Consider the following 19,456-nt stretch of genomic DNA (forward strand, 5'->3'; position numbering starts at 1 on the left):
ACACACACACACACACACACACACACACACACACACACACACACACACATATTTAACTACATCATATTGCACAGTAATGCCAAATTCAGATTAGGCTAGTTTTTGTTTTTTAGGAAAGGAGTGCAGGTTACTTCATTCAGATAAGGAGAACCAATTCATATTCATTCGTTGCCCTCTCTCTTCTCTCTGTAACGTTTTTAGGTGGGATGTTGAGCACTTCAGACCTCACAGTGCCAAATGGAGCCGGAAGCAGCCCAGTGGGTGCGTGAATTACTCCTGTTTTCACTTTGTAGGCATCTATCCTATGTGAGATGAAAGGAATATTGTACATCAAATAACGCCTTCTACCAAGTGAAGAGCTAAAAATGGGGTATATGATCAGAATAGACATGTCCCTTTGTAGACTTAATTGTCTTCTGAGGAGTACTTTTACTAATACTTAACATTTTTTAATAACAACCCTGCTGTATTCTTTATACCTTGGCCTCAAGTGCCTCCTTCATAGCAGATATTGTTCTTTGCTAGAGACAAAATTGCCTTAATACAGTTTTTTCATCAAGCCAATTTCTTACACAGAGAAGCTTTCTGTATCATCTATTCTCACCAAACTTAGACTATTAGCAGACCGATACACCTTACAGTAAGTAGCATGAAATGTTTTTGGAGTGATTGCAGTACACAGAAATGGTGGACCTAATTTTAGAGCTACAAAGAGAGTTGAGGAGTTTGTCTTTGAGGGATCTGTTTTGGTGGCCATGTGTAGAACATTCACATATTTTCACAGTTGCTGCCAAATTGGCTTTTTTGCTTTGGCATCCTTTCTAAAGATGACCAGCAAGTTTAAACACATTGTGAAGGTGTCACCCAACGTTGATGTGCCAGTAAAGATAGATTGTGAACTGAGCATTACAGAAATATGGTATGTATGTTAAAGAGTTAGAAGAATAACTGTATCCCTTTGGATAATCATCACATTAAGTGGTCTTGGTCTCTTAATCTGGGATAATGACAGTTGTCATCACTGTTATCTAAAAACAAGGGTGGGAACTTCCTCCCTGCTTTTAGGTATTGTGTGTCCCTGGAGACTTCTGAACATAGATCTCTTATCGGAAAGATCCCAATTGCATGTATTCAACCCATTCATTCTACAAAAATGTAAGGAGCTTCTGCCTCAAGAAAATTAATGGAGATCATTGAATAACTTAATTTAAAATGATGAGAAAAAACAGATATTGTTGAGATAAGTTACAAAACATACAGTGACCTAAAGTAGGAATAAGCGCCTAATTATGTCTGCCCCTATATTAATAGCTGTTTGAATGGAATTAAATATAAGACCCATCATTGGATCTTTTTGAACAGATAATTCATTGTGGAAAAATTCATAAAGGTCTTAACAGTTATACATTAGGACTGCTATACTGGTACATGTATTTCCAGATATTTAGAGTTTATTTCAGTTCCATTTTAGTTATTTGCATGCCCATATACTCTTCGTGTTAAATTTTCCCATATGCTTTTATTCCCCCAAGACTTCCTTTCCCTTCTACTTCCTAGCCTGGTTAAGGCTGGAATCAAACATTTCTATTTCATTTAATGTTAATTTTAACTAGCTCTTGGTTTTATTTTCAAAATTCGTTTTATTTCTTGGAGTTTACTCTTTGATGATTTCTAATGTGTTTTTGCATTGCCTTTACTTTTTTTTCATCCTCTGGCATTGTAAACACGGTTCTTCCTCCTGTCAAACAAGTGTTTCACTTCTCTCCTCATTTTTTTTCTTATACTTCCCACATTTCCTAAAGGCTTTTTCACTGTTTTTTTTCTTATCTGCATGCAACTATAAATCTAAACTTTGTCTCTGCTGCTCAGTTTTCTGTGTTCCCTTTGGTAATTTGAAACTCAGACTTTGTCATTGTCCTAATTTGGCCTTCTGCATGTAACCCTGTTTTTTTTTTTTTTTTTTTTTCCCATTCATTCTCTTTTTTTGTAAGCCTCCCCCACATCTGGACCCTCCTGTTTAGAGGGCTGCATGATCGCAGTCCTTAGATCATGGCACATCACCACTGGTTTATATGGAGCATCTCAATGTTATTTATTAATCCCTCTTACACCTGTGTTGCATTCCTGTTCCCTTCTTCCCCCATTATAGGCAACCACCTTAGTGTGCTAGTGTTAGTAGTGTTAATAATCGTGATTAGCAAACATGAATTTGTATTAACATTTAAAATTTAATTAAAATATTTTAAGTGCTTAGTGAGTTATTTAAAAGTCTGTTTCCATTATTACTTGTACACAGATAAATCCTGCTTCTTAGGGCACACCTCAGCATCTCCTAACACACGAGATTGGCTATCTTGATTCTTCATTAGTTCTTACTCCTATACGCCTAGTTTTATATATATATCAGGTATAATTTTACTTATTCTACTTGTGTTTGGATTGTATTCTAAATGGCTTGTGTGTTATAACTGGTTTTTAATATATGCTACCTCAGAATTAGACTTAACTGAGGAGACCTCTTATGTCACTTAGTTTGGAGACCAGCTGGAAGTGGTTATTTCTGTGCAGTACTTGGAGCATACATGAGTTTAATGTGCTTCTTGCTATAAATTTTCCTATTAAAATAAATGGTCTTTCATAGGTATTTTAGGCATGGTATTTTGTGAGAGAGAGTCAGATAATACATTTTAGCTTATTTTCAACAATGGTGCCATTTTGGTTTAGTAGTTTGGAAAAATAGTTTAAACTCAGTTTTTACCTAAATAAAGTCTTTATGAATGAAAAGATTAAACAGTTAAAATTTCCAGAGAAATGCAGAAGAAAAAATATTAAAAGATAGGGGTATGGGTTTTTTTTTTTAATTTTTTAAAAAGTTTAATTTATTTTGAGAGAGAGAGAGTATGAGCAGGGGAAGGGCAGAGAGAGGGAGAGAGAAAATCCCAAGCAGGCGCTGCTGTCGAATCCCCCAACACAGGGCTCGAACTCACCAACCATGAGATGATCTGAGGTAAAATCAAGAGTCAGATACTTAACTGACTGAGCCACCCAGGTGCCTCATGTTTTCTAATGTGTATTTTTCAAGGTATGTTTCTCCATGTTTGATAAACCTTGTGCTAAATGAAATTAAACAACTTTCTTCTCTGTAGGACATTCAGAACCTTTAAAATGTTAATCTGTTTTGTGAGTCATTAAACTTAGTGTATAAATAAGGTTACTCAAAGTGATTTCATAATCGAACCCTTAATTTTTTTTCCCTCATGAAAAAGCATCTTTCATAATTAGTGCCATATAAAACATTTTGGGAAATCTTGCTTCTGATCTTAATATACATAGAAAAGCATTTTTGAGTGTGAAGACTTCCATAAGTTGAAATTGAGGTTTAATAAAAGAAACAAGACTATCAGGCTTGTGCTGTGTTAATAGCAGAGCTGTTCATTGGGACCAGCCCTTGCACTGAAGACACTTAAAAATGCTAGGGAAAACGTTTTTAAAATCTGCATGAAGCATTTGAGAACTAACAAGATAGTGAAGCATTTCTGGCTCAAGATCCAGGGAATGACAGAGACTTCAGGAGGGTGAGCCCAACATTTATGACTACTTTTCCTCAGGTGGTATTTGCCACTTCCACAGTGGGGTGCTTCAGAAGCAGAGGATGACAGCCTGAGAAACCCAGGGGGACAGAGAGATCAAAGTTCAGGGTCCACAAAGAGTTGGAAGGGCCCAAATGTGTTCTTGTCCCCTTGTGTTGAGACCCCAAAAGGTGGGACCAGAGAAGTAGAGTGAATCAGAGTTTAACAGTCCCTTGCAGTAGCTATGGCATCCCACTTTCTGAAGCTAGACTGTGGTCATCTATGCTTATAGTACAGGATAAACATTCTTTTCAATATCTGTGTTTTACATTAAAAAAAAAAATGTTGTTATACAAAAAATGAGGAATGACCACATGCTGGGCCGCAAAAACTCTCAGCAAATTTCAGAGAATTTAATCATATGGAGATAAATCTCTGGTGACAGAATAATTCAGCTAGCAACCAATATCCAAAGATGCTTGTTTAAAACAAATGTTCTATACATAACATGTATAATAGCTTACTGTGGCATTCCAGGCTTAGATACTTGTAATGAGCCACTTCCAGATAGCTTCGCTTCACCTTTAAACTGTCACGTTTTTACTGATCCTGTCATTTTCAAATGTATAATACTTTTATAGATGAGCCCTCCATTTGCCTTATTTTAATTTTTGTGGAGTCTTCTGCTCTCCAGAAGATAGGATGCTTCAGGCCCGTGTCAGAGTGAAAGCAGAAGCATCCTTGAACTTTTTAATTTAAGCATTGAACAAACTCTGGATAGGGAAAGACATTAACCAGGAAACTAGAGGAAACCTAACCATGAAAGGAATCTTTGTTCATCAAAAACACCATGAAGAGAATGAAAAGGCAAGATAGAGTGGGAAAATATAGGGGTGTGTGTGTGTGTGTGTGTGTGTGTGTGTGTGTGTGTGTGTATAAAACAGAGGGCTTTTTATGAAGAATACTATAAGTCATCACGAAAAAGAAAATCTGATTTTTTAAAATGCACACGAGAACACAAACATTTTACAAGAGAAGCTCTCCAGGTGTCTAGTAAACATGTGACAAAATGCTCATAAGAACCAATTGAGGTCTTGCTGGCAGGGTGTTGGGTGGGGAGAAGGGCTAAACGGGTGAGGGTCCTAAAGGATTCAGACACTTGTTGGGATGAGCACTGAGTGTTATATTTAAGCGATGAATCACTGAATTCTATTCCTGAAATTATTATTACACTATATGTTAACTCACTTGGACTTAAATTTAAATAAATAAATAAAAAGATGCTTATTCTCAGTAACCAAGGAAATGCAAAACTAAAGCCACAGATAGCATTATACACCTAACAGAATGGCCTTGGAATAGGCAGATAATACCAAGTGTTGACAAGCTATGGAAAAATTCAAACTCATATGCTGATGATGGCAGTACAGATTGGTGCAGCCATTTTGACATTGTCTACTATAGGTGTAGATGTGTGTATTCTACAGTGAACCATTTTTACTCATCTTTATATGCTGTAGAGAAATGCATGGGTATACCATGAGCACCAAGAGAGATGTAAAGGAATGTGCATGGTATTATTTGTTACAACCAACATCTAGAAATAATCCAAATTTGTATCAACAGTAGAACAAATAAATAAAGTGATAGTACATTTATATGAAGAAATACTGTACTGCAACAAAAAGGAAGACATGACAGCAGTAATTAACAGTGTGGATGAATTTACCAAACTATTATTGAATGAGAGACAATAGATGCAAATACAAATTGGTTCCATTCAAATACAGTGTGAAAAGGAGGCGAGCAAAATTACAGTGCTAAGGATGCATGTATAGATAGGTGGTAAAACTATAAAGAAAAACAAGTTACTGTAAAAATCACAATACTGGTTACTTTGGGTAGGTGGACAATAGTAATGTTTTGGGGGGCCCAATTATAGAGACTTTGGGGGTTTGGCAGTATTCTTTTTCCTGATCTAATGGGTACGTGGATGTTCACTTTATGATAAGTCCTTTTTTTTTAATATAATTTATTGTCAAATTGGCTTACATACAACACCTGGTGCTCATGCCAACAAGTGTCTCCTCAGTGCCCATCACCCATTTTCCCTCTCCCCTACACTCCCCCAGAAAAGTCCTTGATCTTTGAAGTTTTTGTTTTGTGCACCATTTTGTATTATGTGTTACGTTAATACAAGTTTTTAAAATAAACATAATACATTTGATTTTAAAAAGGAATTATAAACCACCAATGTGGAGGCACTTTTAAAATTATGAGAGAATGTAATGTACATAGTTGTTATACTATTAATTCCAAAATCTAGAGAGAAAAAAATTGACACATACACACATTCATACTCTCAGAAAGACTCAGCAGTCTTTGAGTCTCTGGGTGTTACTGCCCACATGCAGCAGCTAGACGTGCAGCCCCATCTTGAGATCAGGAAGCAAGTCGGTGTAAGAGGACAGGCCAACAAGCCTAGGATGGCAGAGTGGAAAGCTGGAAAGTTCTAGGTCCGCTACATTGAGCTGCTAAAACCACTGAGCCTGCAACCACTTTACCCCCAGTCTTCTGCGAGATAAAAATTTTCTCATTTCTTAAGAGAAAAAGTAAGGTAAAATACAAGTCAGAAGTAGGGGAATATTTAATAAGCAGATAAGCATTTATGTACCTAAATGAAAGAAAGAAACCAACTTCAATTTCAAAAATTGAAAGGATGTATCAGGAGATTTAAATAAAAATGGCAAAGAAAAACAACTTACTAATTGCCAACTATTACCACCTTTTTATTGTGACATGGAGAGCTGATGAAGGGATGTTGAAACTGATGATCTCATGTGCTTATGGCATTGTAGCAATCTTTCTAGAAAGATTTTGGCAAGGTGTTTCAGTAGTCATAAAAATGTTTATGCCTCTGAGCCCACTAATCCCATTTCTGGGACTCTCCTAAAGAAATAAACTAGAATATACAAAGTTTCACTGCAACATTATTTAGAGTAGTGAACAATAGGAAGAAACCAACATATTCTACAGTATGAAAATTATGTAGATTAAAATTTTCAGCTGAATTCCTTTTGAGTTGTGATTTAAAACTGCCAAAAAAAAAAAAACAAAAAAAACAAAACATGCTTATGGAAAATTCAGAGGAAGGGAAATCCAAACTGATTATCATAGTTGTGTTGGGATGGTGGAAGTAGGAGTCTTCCCTCTCATTTTCTACTTTATAAACTTTCTATGATGCTATATTGATACGGTATCTCCACAGTCATAAAACTTTTATTATAGTAAATGAATTAGAGTATTCATTTGTTTCCTTGTAACGTGATAATTTTTTGTCTTCAGGCTATGTCATTGTCTAAGTGAAACCAATGTTGTCCATACTGTAAATTGTAGCCATCCTCCATAGTGGCAATCTGATTTGGCTTACTAGACATATTTCTCCGTGGAAAATTTACATTTAATACTTAGATAATTTGTAGTTCATATGACTTCAGGAACTCCTTTTAACTTTGGGCTTGTGTTTAAAGATCAAGTGTAGAATCAAGTCTCTGATTTCCAGCAGTTTTGCTTTGTAAAAACATTTTGAGAAAGAGAAAATATATATATATACCAGGCTAGTATATAGAAGGGCTCAAGAAGCTCTTGGAATTGTTTAGGGGTGAGTGAAAGTAACATGTAACGGCTTGCAGAGTAGCAGAGGCAGCGGCAGTTAAAGAGAAGATGGATGAAGTGAAAAACATTGTAAAGCAAGAATAGGGCTTGAGCCCTGTGAAAGTGGGATGGAAGTGACTGGGGATGGCGGTAGTACAAGAGTTTAAACAGGTTGTGTTAGAGATGACAGCAGCATATCTGGGGAAAAGGCCACCAGATGGTTGCATGTGAACTTGAAGTGAGATATAAAGCAGAAGCACAGATGTAAGAGGTACACTGAGGCAGTGGTTAAAGCCAGGGGGTGCATGAAGTCTCTGAAGGAGGAGAAGCCTCTTTGGGGCTGTCCACATGGGATAGATTGAGAGGGCGAATACAATATACAGGAAAAGAAGCAGCAGGATTTCATGAGCATTGTCTGTTGTAGATACGCGTTTCTAATGGACAGAATCCATGCTCTCTATGATACAGGAATTTCCACTGAATCAAGTAAATATGTCATCAGTTATTTTATTTTTGTCATCAATAATCTTGAAACTCATGGGCGTTTTTACTTTTAGAAACCTCATCAACTCATTCTTTATAAAAATACAATTTTACAGGCTTTTAAAATGCTTATTTACTGAATAATCAGCTGAAACTTTGTCAGGTTTTATGAAAATTTGTCAAATGTGATAAAATCAGTTCTTGAACCTTGCTTTGAATGAGTTTTTCAGAATCTTTTGAGATTTTCAAAAGTCTTTGCATGTCAGTTCAACTTCTGAATTTAATTCATAATAATAAGACATTAAAGGCATCACTGTCTACAATTTAGCCCTAAAAGAGTAGTATTAAGGACATGGAGTGCTTTCCAGCCACTTAATGCATTATGTCAGCTGATATGATATTCTGAAATATGAGCCAGACTGATATAATTGAATGATATGCCTCAGAGCTATAGGACCGTAAGTGAAATTAGCTTTGTTAGGTTTCAAGAGGCATTGGTATGCAGTTTGCTCAAGAGCATTTGTATCATGTATTATGTCAGGGTGTAATTTACCTTAATACCTAAAAACACATTTTAATAATAATCACATTAAATTGGGTTTATCCATTTAGAATTGGTACTGCAGTTCTTAAATTTATAGACTATGTCAACATGAATTATATCCTGAAGGTATTTGCCTTAAAAATCTATCTCAATGATATCTTCATTTTGTCATAAAAAGTGAATAGGAAGTAAGAAATATATTAAGATAGCATATCGCTACATTTTACAAAATCACAAATAGGGCATATAAGGTTATCATGTTTCAGGCTGGCAAGTTACCCAACACTTACATCATCCTGTAATAATTATCTGCTGCAGACTCTGACTTCACACTAAAAAATACCATGCTTTTAGATTCTCTTCACTCTGAGTTGCTATGGTATTATGTGTAGCTTTTCAGCACCATAGACTACGCATGGGAAGAGAGTATAGAGCTTCCTGATAATGCATTCTTCTAAATTATCCTCAAATCATCTCGTAATGTATTTGAGAAGAAATACTGCCTTACCCTTCAGATTTGAGTACAAATCAGGCAAATAAGAATCTTCTCAATGTTACCAAAGAGATTACAAATGTATATTTGTGCCTGTTAATGAAGAGAAACGTTAATCTGTACTTGTTAATCTAATATTCTGTTAGTTCCTATCACACCCCCTATTTTTGAACAACCTTTGATAAGCAGTTTTTATCCCGATGGCTTGTTTAGCAGTTACTTCTGCCCAGTGCATGGATGCGCTCCACTCCACAGGGGATGGCCTGGGGAGGAGATTGCTTAATAGCACTGCTTTCTGAAGCTTAGCAGAACATAGGAATTGCTCTCTGGGGTGTGGAAAGGAGATTCGGCCCAGACTTAATACGTACTTGCTTCAAGATAATGGAAATTGCCTCATAAGGTTAACTGAAATACCAGTCCCCACAGCAAAATTAAATCACATAAATGAATTAAAACTGGTGTCCCTTGGTAAAAGTGTCAGAGAAAGCAGGAGGAGTTGGGGGAGAGTGAGGTGTAGGGGAGAGGAAACACTGATCATCTGGAATCCTGACACGTTGAATGACAGCTGCTGCAGAGATAGACCAGTTCCCAAGGGCCATACCTCACCGCTGTTTTCTTTGTCCATTGAAAATGCACTGGTCAGGATTCAATAAAGTTGATCATACCACATTGTCAAACATCAATTTTTAGTTACTCATATAAATAATTCACCTAAGTAACATGTTTTTCAAACTCTGAATATGTTATAAGCAGATATATTGAAGCATCCATTTTCTTCAGTTGTTTATCTTTAAGAACTTAATCCATCTCTTTCCAGTTATATTTTTAAAATTTTCGAATTCCCCTATCTTTTAATCAGTTGCCTCTATTCATTATAATACTATTGCTGAAAATATTTTATAATCCACCAACCGCTGTCTGGATTGTAAATGGCTTTAAATAATAGTTCTGTTCCATTCAAGAAACTTTTGTAGATTTAAAATGTTCTGATAACCCAATACAAATGCTCCTAAAGTAAAAAACATGTAATACATAATTGTTTTTCGTCATTAACTCATTGCAGTTCTTTGAGACCCATCATTTTACTTCTTGGCAACTCAGGATGCAGTTCCTTCTCTGTCAGCTTTTTCCTCATTCTGGCTTTCTTCTGAGTCTCAAAATGGCTGGAGAATAAAATGCTTCCTCCGTTGTCCTTGGAGGAATGCAGGAGCTTCCCTCACCACCACAGAACAGCTTCTCTACTTAGGATCTGATTGGACATTCCTGGATCCCCTCACTGTGGTGAGGGAGGGAGAATGCCTCCATACTCACTGGCTTGGCTTGGACCTATTGCCAAGCAGTGATTGAAGTGGAGTCAGCCACCCAAACCACAAGGCTGTTACACAGGAGGCCTAGGATGACTGTGCTCTCCAGGAAAATAGGGATGACCTCTTACATTTGTCTTGTAGCTCAAATGATGCCCAAAAGGACTGTATATCTAGAACATACACCACAAGATATCCATTTCCTTATTTCCTCTAATAGAGTTCTTTTAGGGAAGTTGAAAAGCAGGAATAAGATGATTAAAGTCTGACAGACCACAGATATTTAATGAAGACCTTACCAGCAGCCAAAGAAATGGAGCAGGTAGCGGTAGAGCAATAAGGAACAAGTACTTGGTGAAAACAAAGCAGTAGAGCTGAGTGCTCAGGAAGCTGCAGTGAAGGAGTTGCCCTGGTCACTAGTTCAGGCCCTGAACTAGTAGGAGTGCCTCTGCCACAGGGATGAATGACTAGGCTGGTGTCAAGCAGTTTCTTAAAATAGCTCCGTTATCTCAGTCCCCAGTAGGAGATGCCTTGTGTTTTAAGGATCTCTCCCAGTAGGTCCAAGCAGTAAGACTAAAAACAAGTGACATAAGTCTTCAGTTTTATATGTATTTCAGATTTGAGTTGATCTTTTTGCTTATTTGGGGGTTGATATTTTTGCTCCTAATGAGTTGTGTTATAAAATTTATTTGTAAAACCAGGACTAGGGAAAACTTGTTTCATATTTGTACCAGAGTATTTTGATGACTCTTTACACGTTAATGAAGGATATTTCCTTTTTCCAGGGAATGGATTTGTAAACTCCAGAGCTTCTCCAAATTTGATTGGAACTACTGGTGCAAACAGTTTAGGCAAAGTCATGCCTACAAAGTCTCCCCCTCCTCCCGGTGGCGGCAATCTTGGAATGAACAGTCGAAAACCAGATCTTCGCGTTGTCATCCCTCCTTCAAGCAAGGGCATGATGCCTCCCCTGGTACATTAAATTTTTCTTCACCTTAATTCTTTGAGACACATTTTATACAGCCAGACTATGTTTTCCTTTGGAATTTTCTGTACTGCCATAGAATCTAGACCCTTTCCTAATGAATGTTTCTATTTGAAGTTAGCGTTTGAAGAGGCAAAGCTATTTTAAATACACAGAAATCAGATTATAGAAAAATAGGATGTAAATATGCTGAGTGGTTATTTAAAATTATAGCTAAATAAAGAGAGGCTGTTATGTGTAAGTTTAGTTTTACCAGGCAGGAACCTTTGCTCAGAGATCCCATCACCAAATTTATAAATTAAACCTGACTTAGGTGTTTCTTCTCTGTACTTTGCGTATTTTCAGTAATCGATTACACATGCTTTTCTGTAGGAGAAACACTAAACCAGGTTTTAGAAAATTCTACATACCAAAGAGAACCATTGCAGAATAGGGAACAGTGCATCAAAACTGAATGAGTTATTCTCCAAATAATTTTTGTTTATTCCTTCTCAGATCACCTTCCCATTTAATTCTGTAAAGAATACAGGTCTCTCCACCCCAGCCCTTAGCAACGTCTTCATAGTTCCAGCCTCATATGCTTTTTAATCCTATATTTATGAAGAAGAGTATATGTATCCCCTTTAGCCTCTTATAGAAAACAATTAGAATATGTTTTAAAACCATTCTTCATATCACTGTTGTTTGACTAACAGTGTGATGTGCCAGGTGTCCTTTCTGCGGTGCAGCTGCTAAACTCACTATTTGATTTTTTTCGCTAAGTGAAAGTTGATGCTGTCAGGCTTTAGATCATAATTCTACGTATGTATGATGCTTTGTAGATTCCCAAACATCTTCCTATGCATTGTCCTATTTGACTGTCAATTATACTGTAATTTTGGCTAGGTAGAGATGAGGAAACTAGTACTTGTCCAGGGTAATACAAAAGGGAGCCAGGACCAAAATCTTTTAAGTCAAGAAACAAACAAGTACTTTTTCACTTGGAGATAGAAGGCTGGAGACCGTGTGGCTCCCAGCCTTACAATGAAAATGAGTAGGACAGACAGGTTCACAGTTCTCCGTGGATAGATCGTAGTGCTGAGATTTCATGGCAACCAAGTGGCCCGGGCTCTAGGGAGAGACAGAAACCGCAGGGAGAGGACATTTGAGCACTGACTTACCTGGGTAAGACACAGGTAGTAAGAGTTAAGCTCAGATGATTGGTGGATTGCTGGAGGTCAAGTGTTCAGTGGCAGGACAGTGGAAAACCCCTAGGGCTGTGATACAGGAGTCGGAGTTCTTTGATAGGCTTTTTCTCCGTGAACCCTACTAGATACTCACAGAAGAGACTGGGGATACTCTGAAAAAGTCTGTGTAGCATACAAGTGGGAGAGGGGAAGAGCAGCCACCGCACTAGGGATAAAAAGTTTTGCCTGGGCCCTTTTCCCCTTTCTCTCCTATGGACCAGAAGTCTGTGAGGAGATGAAAAACAGAAGGTGTCACCCTGAAGGCACTGGTGACCTCCCATTGTATCTGGAGAAATGGAGATGGAAAAAGATCTCAGCCCATGGTGGAGGAGCAGGGCGGGGTGACCGGGAAGCACCACAGCCTGGGGTATGGCACCAACAAGAGAAAGCTTCATACTGAGAATGAAGCAGTCACTGGGGAAAAAACAAACTGCCCCTGACAAATCAATGCTCACGGTTCCCAGAGGGATTTGAGGCCCATGGTGGATGTACTGAGGGTAACCATTGCAACAGTGAAGCTCAAACCCAGCCCAATTCCTAATTAAATGAACTCAAATCATACACTAAAGACCTAGCAAGAGGAAAGACCTGTAGGTCAGTGGCATTACCCAAACTGCAATACAAAGAGAAAGAAGAGTGAAAATAAATGGCGCAAACAACAGCAGAACAAAGCCTTCAAGAGCTGTAGACTTTTATCAGGTGGATTAACATGTTTGTAATTGGACTTCCAAAAAGAGAAGAGAGAGAACAGAGCAGAAGAAATATTTGGAGAAATCATAACAACACCAAGTAGGATAGGTACACACACATTCAGACTGCTAAAAGCAAAAGACAAAGAGGAAGAATCTTAAAGGCAGCCAGAGGGAAGAGACAGAAGAACAAAGGTAAGAATTTATAACATACTTCAGAAACTACACAAGCTGCAGAACAGCGGAGTGACAAAGTACTGAGATCCAAAACAAAACCCCCTCAACCTAGAACTCTGTATCCAGCAAAGATATCTTTCAAAAATGAAAGAGAGAAACTTTCTCAAACAAAAAACCTGGAGGATACATTGCCGGCAGACCTACTGTACAAGAAATGCTAAAGGAAGTCCTTCACAAAAGGAATATGATACCAGCAAAAACTTGGATCTATACAAAGCAACAAAGAACAATTTAAATGAAGTAAATGAAGATAAAATAATTTTATAAACATTTTATTTTAGAACAATTTTAAATGTCTACAAAGATTACAAAGATAGGATAGAAAGCTCTCCACACCCAATTTCTCCGATTGTTGACATCTTGCATTAGTATGGTACACTTGTTGCAACTAACAAGTCAGTATTGATACACTGTTATTAACTGAAATCCATACTTTATTCAGATGTCCTTAGTTTTTAACTGCATGTGTTTTCTGTTTTGGGATCCCATCCAGGACACCAGGTTACATTTGGTAGTCAGGTCTCCTTAGCCTCCTCTTGGTTGTGATAGTTCGTAAGACTTTCCTTGCTTTAATGACCTTGACAGTTTTGAGAAGTACTGGTCAGGTATTTTGTAGAATGCTCCTCAGTTGGGATTTTTTTCTCATGATTAGACTAGGGTTATTGGTTCCAGGGAGGAAGGCCATAGAGGTAAAATGCCATTTTTTTCACATCATATCTATCATTATTGGTAATTACTATTGATGGTAACCTTGGTCACCTTGCTGATGTAGTGTTCCATGGGTTTCTCTGCTGCAAAGTTACTCTTCTTCCTTTCCAAACTGTCCTCCTTGGAAGGAAGTCCCTATGCAAGGTCCATACTTAAGGAGTGGGGAGTGAGGCTCTACCTCCTTGAGGGCAGAATGTCTACATCAGTTATTTGGAGTTCTTCTGCACAGGTGATTGATCTGTTCACTTTCATTTACTTAATAATTTATGTTAATATGGACTTATGGACATTTATACTTGGGGTTATAATACTCCTAAATTCTGTGAATACCTAATTTTACCAATACTGTCTTATTCTTTTTTTTTTTTTTAACGTTTATTTATTTTTGGGATAGAGAGAAACAGAGCATGAACGGGGGAGGGGCAGAGAGAGAGGGAGACACAGAATGGGAAACAGGCTCCAGGCTCTGAGCCATCAGCCCAGAGCCTGACGCGGGGCTCGAACTCACGGACCGCGAGATCGTGACCTGGCTGAAGTCGGACGCTTAACCGACTGCACCACCCAGGCGCCCCAATACTGTCTTATTCTTTTGCTCACATTGTTCTAGCTTTAGCTATTGAGGACTTGTTGGGTGGTTCCTGTGCCTCTCTCACACAGTCATCCTCATGGGGTTTTTTTGGTGGCGGGGAGCATGGGGGAGTTGCTTGGAAATTTCTCAGGTAGTACAAAATGCTCTAGGCTCATCCTATATATTTCCTGCCCCAGTGCTAGAACTGGGCATTTCTCTAAGGAACCTTGGTTCCTTTTATTGGAGAATGGTATTAGAAACCAAAATCTGGGCATTTTCCTTTTTTAAAATTGCTCCAAAAGATCACCAGCTTTCTAAGCAAAAACAGTGGGAATGAATTTTGTACTTCTAGCACACGTAAAAATAAAATACATGGCAACAGAAGACAGAGAGGCAAATCGTAAATACACTGTTCTAAGCCCTTAACCTACACCTAACGCGATACCTATTTGAAAGTGAACACTAGAGAAAACATACCATACAAACATTAACCATAAGAAGGCCAGCATAGCCATAATGATTCCAAACAATGTAGAGTTTACAGTCAGGAATATTACCAATGATAAAGAACGACAGCACATAGTCCAATTTCCAAGAAATAGCTTTTTAAAAAAATTTTTTTAATGTTTATTTTTGAGAGAGATGGAGTGTGAGTGGGGGAGGGGCAGAGAGAGTGGGAGACACAGAATCTGAAACAGGCTCCAGGCTCTGAGCTGTCAGCACAGAGCCTGACACGGGGCTCAAACCCACGAACCATGAAATCATGACCTGAACTGAAGTCGGATGCTTAACTGACTGAGCCACTCCGGTGCCCCTAATGTTTGTTTATCTTTGAAAGAGAGAAACAGAAACACAGAGTGCAAGCAGAGGAGGGGCAGAGAGAGAGGGAGACACAGAATCCGAAGCAGGCTCCGAGCTGTCAGCACAGAACCCAACTTGGGGCTCAAACTCACAAACCTCAAGATCATGACCTGAGCCGAAGTCAGACGCTTAACTGACTGAACCACCCAGGCGCCCCAAAGAAATAAGTATCTTTAATGTATATGCACCTAACAGAAGACCTTCAAAATTTATAAAGCAAAAACTGATAGAATTAAAAGGTGAAATAGAAAAATCCACAACTGTACTTGGAAATGTACATAAGTACGTGAGTATGCCTCATGATAAACTCCTCAGTGAAATACTGGTAAATAATATTCATCAATGTGTAAAAAGGGATAGTGTATCAAAACCAAAAGGTTTCATCCCAGGAATACAAAAGCTGGTTATATGAAAAATTATCCATATAATTCACTGTAAACAGAATTCAGCGTTTATGATAAAAACAAAAATTTTTCAGCAAACTAGGAAAAGATGGGAATGTCTTTAACCTAATGAAGAACATCTACAAAAGTCCTACAAGTAAGGTGCTTAATTAAAATAAAGGGAAAATACTGTATTTTATTAATTTAGGAACTAGGCAATGATGTCTGTTCTCACCACTCATCTTCAGCATTGTATTAGAAGTCCCAGCCAGAACAGTAAAGCAAGAAAAATCACTAAAATGTATACATTTTGGGAAGGAAGAAATGAAACTGTCTCTATTCACAGAAGACATAATTATCTATGTAGAAAAGCATAAAGAATCTGTAAAACCAAAAAACAAAACCCAACCTCCTGGGACCAGTCAGTGAGTTTAGCAAGGTCATAGGGTACAAAGTCAATATATAAAAGTGGATTGTATTCTTATACTAACAATGACTAACTGGAACTTGAAATTTAAAAATCCCATTTATATAGCACCAAAAATTAAAGAAATACCTAGATAGAAATCAGACAAAATGTGTTCATGATTTGCATGCTAAAACCTACAAAACAGTGTTGCAAGAAATCAAAGGCTTTTATGAATAGGTACATTATGTTAATGGATTTGAAGACTCAGTATCGTATGTCGCTTATTCCTAAATTGATCTATACATTAAACTAATCCCAATCAAAATCACAGTAAGCTGTTTTGTAGGTATCAATAAACCAATTCTAAAATATATATGGAAAGGCAAAGGAACTATAATAGCCAAAAGTTTTGAAAAAGAACAAAAAATAGGAAGATACTACCTGGTTTCAAGAGCTGCTATAAAGCCATGGTAATCAAGAATGTGTGGTACAGGCACAAAGATGGGCATGTAGATCACTGGACAAAACAGAGAGCCCAGAAAATAGACCTACACAAATACATTCAGTTGGTTTTTGGCAAAGGCAGTAAAGCAATTCAGTGGAGAAAGGATAGTTGCTATAACTAACTCTGTTGGAACAATTCAACATCCATATGCAAAAATAAAATCTCAAAGTAGAACTCCTACCTTATACAAAAATTAACTCAAAATGTGTCATAGACTCAAATGCAAAATACAAAAACCCTGAAACTTCTAGAAGAAAACATTGGAAAAAAACAATACACCACCAAAAGCATGGTCCATAAAGAAAAGTTTGATATATTGATGCTTATCAAAATAGTTTCACTATCAAAAAAGTTTTACTCTGTGAGGGCCCTATCCAGAGAATAAAAATATTAGGAGAAGCTGTTTGCAAATCACATATCCAGTAAAGGACTTGAGTCCAGAATGCTACAACTATACATCTATTAGAATGGCTAAAATTTTTAAAAATAAAATCATAGGGAATATAGTCAGTGATACTGTGACAGCATTGTTTGGTGACAGATGGTAGCTACACTTGTGAGCACAGCATAGCGTATAGAGTTGCTGAATTGCTGTGTCGAACACCTGAAACTAATGTAACATTGTGTGTCAGCTATACCCAAGTAAAAGTACCCAACAAAACCAAAATACTAAAAACACCCAAGTTCTGGCGAGGATGCAGAACAGCAAGAACTCTCCCACATTCGTGCTTGGAATGCAAACTCATACACCACTTTGGAAAACAGATCAGCATCTTTTTATGAAGTTCAGTATATACTTGTCATACAACCCAACAATTCTCTCCTAGAGAATTTTCCCAAGTGAATTAAAACTATGTTTCTACAGAAATCAGTATTTTTCATAGTTGCCAAAACCTTTGAAGACAACCTAAATGTCCTTCCAGCAGATGAATGGGTGGATGCTATACACACTGTGGAACATTCAAAGGAATACTGCTCAGCAATAAGAAAGGATGAGCTATTTATTCACAGCAGTATAGATGAATCTTAAATGAATTTTACTAAATGAAAGAAGCTGGATCCAAAAGACTACATAGTATATGATTCCATTTACATTTCCTTCTGGAAAATGCAAAGCAGATGAGTGGTTGTTGCCAGGGATGGAGAGAGGAGTTGACTACAAATTTGAGGTGAATTTTTGAGGTAATGGAACCATTCTGTGATCCTGTGTTGTTAGATGTACGTATGAGTCAATGCTTGTGTTAAAATCCATAAAAACTATACAATACATAGAGTGACTTTTACCATATGCAGTTAAAAACCAGGATTCCAGGGGAATTGAAGACTGAATGCAGACCGTGACATGTGAATGTAACTGTATCACAAGTGGGTGAGATGATGGCACTGAAGGGGATGAGGAAGAAAAGAGCTCCCAGTAACTTTGGACATTGTTTTATTCTAGGTAGAACAAAAATATTGTAGGAAATCATTGTGTTCAAGATAGTAAATTTGTTACACAGTCAAAACAGTGAATACGTTATAGATAGAGAAAGCCAGATTTCTCATTTTTGGGGAAAAAAAAGTTATAAGCAAGGTGGGTGTGGGGTTGGGGGAGGCTACAGTGAACCCTGTGTTTCTGGGTTGCAGTTGGAAGTTTCAGTGTGGTTTTTTTTGACATATATAGGTAGAGAAATATAAATGTATATACACATGAATAGTACACATCATACGTTTCCTAGCTCTGTCTGCTGATAGGCCCTTGAAACAGTGACACCTGGTAACTGAGTACAGCTAGTGCTGGATCTTTGTCTCTAAACATTCTCCAACAAAGGGAATCAGGACTCCTCGGAGAAGTGATTGTAGAGCTGGGGTGACGAAAATTCAAGATGAGTCAGAGAGGTGCCAGAAGATAAGGAAGTGCAGGTGAAAAGGTCACAGGAACCAGCCTTTCAGGAGAGTTCCCAGTGGCCAAAATGAGAACAGTTTAAGTAACAAAATAAGTAATAGTAGATTTGATTATTACCCAAGGAAAAAAAATACCAAGTCTATTACCGATACGAGTAAATTATTGAATAAATGAATGGAGAAGGGACAGCTCTTCCTTAGAGAAGAATTCTAATTAACATGTGAACAGAAAGAGCGAAATAGCAAATCATTGTTACAACACTACAGTACAGAGACCAGGCCAGGCAAGGTCAACGGACGTTAAAATAAGTGAGCAAAAGTTTAAGGAAAAACAGGGTATTTGCACATCCTCAAAATGTCTCTCCCCAAATAATTGTTGATTACAAAGGAAAGGTGGTGATTTTTGCAGTGGGGAATGCTCGAAGATGTAACCTTAACCGGGCAATCAAGCTTGACATCACTGGTAATGAGATGGCATGTCTTCTGAAATGATGTGCTAAGAGGGTCACAGTCACCTTCTTTGGTATTCTTGCAAAAATCCGCGCTCTTTATCTAACTGAGAAAATAAAAGACCCACATTGTGGGACATTCAACAAGATATTCGACCAGTACTCTTCAAAGTTATCAAGGTCATGAAAAACAAGGAAAGATGGGAGGGAACTGTCGAAGACTAGAGGAGGCTAAGGATGCATGACAATTAAGGGCATATGGGACGCAGGATTTGGTCCTCAATCAGTACAGGGACATGGTGAAGAAGACCAGGGAAGTCCAAGTGAAGTCTGTAGCTTTCGTTTCTGCTATGGTCTTTTTATTAGTTTTGACAACTGTAACATGTTTCTTTGGAATGTAAACCTGGATGGGGGGGATCTGCTGGGGTACAGTATGTGATGCTATGCTCTGTTTGTAGCTGCTCTCTAAGGGTAAAATTACGTCAGGATACAAAGTGAAAACTAC

At 37.7% G+C, this 19,456-nt stretch overlaps 1 protein-coding gene across 1 annotated transcript in view; it reads left to right on the forward strand.

Annotated features, from left to right (window-relative positions):
• MEF2A (myocyte enhancer factor 2A) overlaps positions 1 to 19,456 on the forward strand; it is a 165,742-nt gene that overhangs the window by 131,346 nt on the left and 14,940 nt on the right. Inside the window, 2 exon segments of the mRNA XM_040493787.1 lie at positions 202 to 261; positions 10,833 to 11,020. Coding sequence (XP_040349721.1) covers positions 202 to 261; positions 10,833 to 11,020 — 248 coding nt within the window.

The sequence above is a fragment of the Herpailurus yagouaroundi genome, unplaced genomic scaffold (assembly GCF_014898765.1).
Source record: "Herpailurus yagouaroundi ecotype Mexico unplaced genomic scaffold, PumYag 185, whole genome shotgun sequence".
NCBI lineage: Eukaryota > Metazoa > Chordata > Mammalia > Carnivora > Felidae > Herpailurus > Herpailurus yagouaroundi.